At 43.8% G+C, this 5,885-nt stretch overlaps 1 protein-coding gene across 1 annotated transcript in view; it reads left to right on the forward strand.

The window, feature by feature from the left end:
* Positions 1-5,515, forward strand: part of eci1 (enoyl-CoA delta isomerase 1) — a 13,555-nt gene extending 8,040 nt beyond the window's left edge. Inside the window, exon 7 of the mRNA XM_037689406.1 lies at positions 5,176-5,515. Coding sequence (XP_037545334.1) covers positions 5,176-5,342 — 167 coding nt within the window. The 3' untranslated portion in view covers positions 5,343-5,515. The remainder of the gene's footprint in view (positions 1-5,175) is intronic.
* Positions 5,516-5,885: the final 370 nt, after the last annotated feature.

Genomic DNA, 5,885 nt, shown 5'->3' on the forward strand with positions numbered 1-5,885 from the left:
CTCCCTGAAACATTGTTGAGGTCCCAGACCTCCCTAAAACATTGTTGTGGTCCCAGACCTCCCTGAAACATTGTTGAGGTCCCAGACCTCCCTTAAACAGTGCTGAGGTCACAGACCTCCCTGAAACATTGTTGAGGTCACAGACCTCCCTAAAATAATAAAACAATCTTCTCACCCAGGAGTCGTGGCACTTCTCTGGTCGGACTTCCGTCACCTCCCTCGACTCACCAGCAGACCATGCCTCATTTAATTTGGCAATCCAGCCAGAGGACTTTCAGTTCAGGAGATTAATTCTCATCCGTGCACGGTTTCAGGTCCAAATCTGGCGTTCCGAGGTTAAATTTTGGGGCCAGCCTCGAAGGACCAAAATGTTAGAGAAAAATATTCTCTCTTTATTTTCTTAAATAAAAAGAATCACACTTGATGGCAGGAGAGGGTTTTTAACCGGTTTTTACTTCCAAGGTCAGATTTTCAGGACAGGTTACACAGATATACAGGAAGTACGCACATGAAGACCAGTCACAAGAATCTGTCACAAGTCGTGTGTGAAGCTTATTTTTATACTCTTATCAGTTCAGACGAGCTCACAGACTCGGAGGCATCCTTGGAGCAACAGCTGCATGCCTGCAGCCTCACTCAGCTCCTCAACCAGCTTTCTGCTAACCCAAACACATGGTTCATGGGCGGTTATCATTCTCAGTCATAGTGGTTAGAAACATCCATAAAGTTTGACCAAAATTCCCTAATATTTCCCCTCTGTTTATGGATGTTTATTACATTATCAGTATCAATCTTGCAAGCAGGGATGCTTTATGCATGAGATGGAACCTCCTTAGGGCAAAAACAGTTTAATCAAGTGGGAAACTTCACATCGCCTCAGTAGCTATGTTTATATGCGCAAAATTCTTTGACCGGATTGAAATGTTTTCAGATTGGATAATTCAAATGTATTGTTTACATGGGCACAATCTGTTCATGACGAGCGTTTACATGCAGCGGGCTTTGTTCTGAACAGAAGTAAAGACATGCACAGAGTGGTAAACTCTCCTTTAAAAAACCACAGAAGAAGAAGTTCTACTTCTGGTTTACTTCCGGGAGGAACGTAAACAAACCTGAGCACCCAAAATGGACCCGCGACAGGTTTTAATGACGTTGGAGATGTTACTGCACACCCTGACTGATCTACAGGTAATGCAGATCATTTTGAGCTCTTTCAAAGTTTCTAATAGAAATGTTGTGTCGCTCACCGACCAGTACTATTTCATATAGGCTTCGCCCTTTAAGGCTATCACTAGTGGGTTTATCGTTCGTTCGCCCGTCCCAGATGATTGTTTATCTGGAAGTGGAGTTAAACTCAACCACAATGAGAGCCCGTTTATCACAGCTGAGAGCCGAAGCTCTGTCAGCTCAGCTTCACTGTGTCAAACCCTGCAGCATAGTGACAGCTCCGCCTGTTATGCGACTCCTGGGACAATGTCAGCAGCCCACATCGTGGTTCCGCTGGGCTTGCTTTATATGAGACGCCTTCAGAGATGGTTCGCCCGCCTGCGCATAGATCCTGTGCGCCAGAAGAGGTGGATTATCTTTGCGCCCCCCTCCTTGAGAACTGATCTGAATCACTGGGGAAACCCTCTCATTCTGTCAGAGGGAGTTCCCATCAGCAGGCGTACGTTTCATGTCTCAGTTTTCAGACACGTTCCTGTCAAGCTGGGAGGAATGTGTCTGTCCCAAGCAGTGGGAGCACAGTGGCTGGACCACATGTCGCTTCACATAAATGTGCTAGAATTACTCAACATTTTGCCCCCTGCTGCGGGATCAGCATGTTCTGATCCACACAGACAACAAAGTGACGGCAGTTTACATAAACCATCAGGGAGGTGTGCGCTCAGCCCAACTGTTACGCATCGTGAAACAGCTGTTGTGTTGGGCACACACAAAAACCTGCTCTCCATCAGAGCAGTGTACATTCCCAGCATCCTGAACAGGGGAGCGTATATCATGTCGAGGGGCGGTCCCCACCACAAAGACTGGAGCCTCCATCCCGAACTGATCTCTCGGATTTGGAGCAGGTTCGGCTGAGCAGCAGTGGATCTGTCCGCCACACGGGAGAACGCCCAGTGTCAATTATGGTTCTCACTGAGCCCACAAGACGACCCACCATTAGGAGTGGACGCCTTCGCTCACAGCCTGTGGCCAAAAATGCTCCTTTATGCCCTTATATTTAAGTGGACAGCTTTTCAGCGCTGGTGCACGGAGAAAGGTGTAGAGGCCATCTCATGTCCACTAGGTGGCATGCTGTCCTTTCTGCAACAGCTGATGGACAGAAATCTAGCGTTCAGCACAATTAAGACTTATGCTGCAGCTATTTCTTCCTGTCACGAGGGCTTCGGTGACAGAACAGTTTTTAATCACCCGCTGATGAAACGTTTCCTGAAAGGTGTACGGAGACACAGACCGGTGTCATGCCCACTAGTTCCACATTGGGACCTAACGATAGTTCTGCGTTCTCTGATCAAAGCTCCTTTTGAGCCTTTAGGTCAGGTTTCACTTAAATTCCTGTCACTTTAAACAGCCCTGCTGTTGGCTTTGACATCAGCAAAGAGAGTGAGCGATTTATCTGCGCTCTCTGCTGCCCCGTCATGCCTCAGGATTCAAGCTGATGGCAGCTCAGCTGTGCTGAGACCTAATCCAGCTTTCATACCAAAAAACATCACAAGTTCATTTAAATTGAGAATGATAACCTTGGAGGGGTTTTATCCTCCTCCTCACCATTCAGAGGAGGAAGCATCATCTCACCTCTTCTGTCCCGTGCGCGCGCTTACATGTTATATAGCATGCACGGCCCCACTGCGTCGTCATCAGCGTCTGTTTGTGTATTACAGGGACACCTCTGCAGGTCACCCTTTATCCACTTAGCACCTCTCACACTGGTTGTGTGAGGCTATTTCTGATGCTTACAGAGCATCAGGACTTGATCCTCCAGAGAATATCAGAGTTCATTCCAGCAGAAGGATTGCATCCTCTACAGCTTTGCATGTAGGGATGACAGTGGAGGACATTTGTACGGCGGCCGCTTGGTCATCGCCTTGTTCATTTATTCGCTTCTATCTACGTGATGTCTCTGACTTCTCCATGACTCATTCTGTTCTCAACGTTCTAACAGAATAATTACTTGTTTCATGGAATTTTGTTTTAAGCTCACATCTGACTGCATGCAATTACAGTGTGAGACATTTATTATCAGTCACACGTTCATGACTGCTGTTTTTATTGTTACTAATCAGTTCATGACTGATGTTACCAATCAGTTCATTTGGTTACTAATCAGTTCATTTTGTTTTTAATCAGTTCATATTGAAGAGCTGTTGGCCTGCTCTGTTACATGGTTACAATTCGTAACCTCTGTTTTTTCCATTCTCAGCAGCAGGACTGCGTTTCAGCCGTCCCTTTTTCCCCATCGGAGATCTTTCCTCTCCGGGGCGCTCCTGTGCATTGAGCACGCAATTACGCAGCGTGTAATTACGCACACAGAAGGCTGAGTGATGAAATGTTTTTTGGTGCAAGCGGGCGCTTCATATTGTGTCTGAATGGACCCAGTGAGGCGTAGACTACATCCTGCTTCGCCTTTAACCCACTAGCGATGGCCTTAAAGGGCGAAGCCTATACAAAATAGAACGTTGGTTACGTACTGTAACCCCAGATTCTATGAGTATAGGCGCAGCCCTTTAAGCTCTGGGCCTCACTGGTTCCTAAATGGCTTAAGAAAAAAGCTATTTGGGAGCCGATTGCCCGGTCTTACCATAATTTATACGGATCGGGGGTGAGGCCCACACAGCAGGTGGGCGTGGACTAAAGTTTTCAGTGCTGCACGTGAAGGGATAAACCCACTAGTGATAGCCTTAAAGGGCTGCGCCTATACTCATAGAATCTGGGGTTACAGTACGTAACCAACGTTTTGCTTCCCCGACACGCTAATATTATTAGCATTAGTCAGGCGGAAATAACAAAGTCGCACATGCACAGTCAGGTCAGTTTTTCGTGTTCAGAAAAAAGTGAACTGATCAAGTGTTTACATGCACACCGTTTGGGTTATGAATCGGCATAAACCCCCCTTTTCATTCTGATCACAAAATATTTTGGATCACGCTGAATAAACAAAAAATAACCCTAACAGGGTGTTTACATGACGCGATTTTATTCCGAACGGCCGTTTGATCCGATTATTTATGTCCATGTAAACATAGCTGCTGCCTCTTTGACGACGACCGTATGGGGCATCTAAGCATCCCTCCAGGTTGGGGTTAATGGGGTTGTAAGGCTTGTGAAAATGTTGAAAATTGTGAAACACCTCTCAAAGCTTTCACATTTTAGGATAAAGAAGCTGGTTTGGATGTTAATATGTTTCAGTGAAAGGTCTAAAACTGATGTTTGTAATAGAAAACTGTTAGCACCACGCTTTAGAGCAGAGATTATCAACACTTTTCCAGGTCAAACTTGTATTTGAATCTTAGGGAGTTCAACATTTTTTCTTCCCTGGCTACAAGCAATAAGAAAAAAAATGTTAATTATATAACTTCTTTCAAATCATACGTATAAGGTGATTAACAACTCAAAAAACATGACACATTAACAGTAAAATAACCAAAGGCACAATAGTACAAAAGATTAAAAACCTTGTTGCAACCAAGACAGGAGTAATGTGTTCTCTTTTCCTGCATTTGGTAAGAAATCTGGTTGCTGCGTTTTGGACCAGTTGTAGTTAATGTTCACTGTTGACTCATACATTTATATAATGAGGTACAATAATCCAAGCGGGAATAAATTAAAGCATGAATGACAATCTCAAGATTGCCATTACTTGTTCTTCCTGTTTTCCACAAATGTTTTCCAACAATATCCAGACCTGATGTGTATTTAAAGCACAACTATCCTGCCAAACAGCAATGTGGTGTGCAACTCTGGAATTACAGATTGTCATTTCTCAATGATGTCAGTGTAGGGAGCAAGTGGAAGAGAGCCTGAAGAGGTGGAGGAACAATATAGCATGATATAAAACTAAACGTACTGGCCCTTGCAGAGTCTGCTAATATAAATTCTGCCCCCACCCCCTGGCATTTTGATGGCGAGCCCGGTTTTAGTGCCTCTGAGCTAACAGTTTCTTTATTCACTTTGCAGAACACGCCAGGCAGATCACCAAGTCCATGATGAGGCAGTCGACGATTGACAAACTAAGGTCTAACAGAGAAGCTGACATCCAAAACTTTGTCAGTTTTATCACTAAAGAGTCCATCCAGAAGTCGCTGCGTATGTACATGGAGATGCTCAAACAGAAAAAGGCCTGAAGTGGAGCACCAAACGTCCACACAGAGTATTAATTTAGGCCTGGCTTATAAAAAGGGTTTTCTCTGTTTGAAACAGTTTAGTTCAGTCCTCTACATGCAGATGAATAAATATTTTAAATGAGTGTGTGATGAACCAGCCTGTGAAGCTTCTCTTACCTAAAATTGTTCATTTTTGTCACAGTCAAGCCTTTGTCCTAAAGATGCCTGTTTTTACTGTATCTCTAAAATCTCTAAAATTTGTCTTTGCACACTTTTTCTGTCAGTTTAATAACATTACTTTTCTGAATAAAACGATGGCTTCATGGATTTTCTAAGTCAAAGTTTCTTTATTTGTCATTTGCACCACATGGAACAAAACTGTACACAGGGTCCCAGTTACATCCAACAAAAATATAAAATGTAAAGAAAAACAGTAATATGATCTAAGATATGAACTAAGAAATACGCTAAAGAATACGGTAAGCACTAGTAGTACAAAAACAATACGCTGAACTTTAAGGGCATAATTAATGAAGCTTTGATGCATTGCTGCTTTTCATTGAT

This window comes from Nematolebias whitei, chromosome 15 (assembly GCF_014905685.2).
Source record: "Nematolebias whitei isolate Nwh7 chromosome 15, NemWhi1, whole genome shotgun sequence".
Taxonomy (NCBI): domain Eukaryota; kingdom Metazoa; phylum Chordata; class Actinopteri; order Cyprinodontiformes; family Rivulidae; genus Nematolebias; species Nematolebias whitei.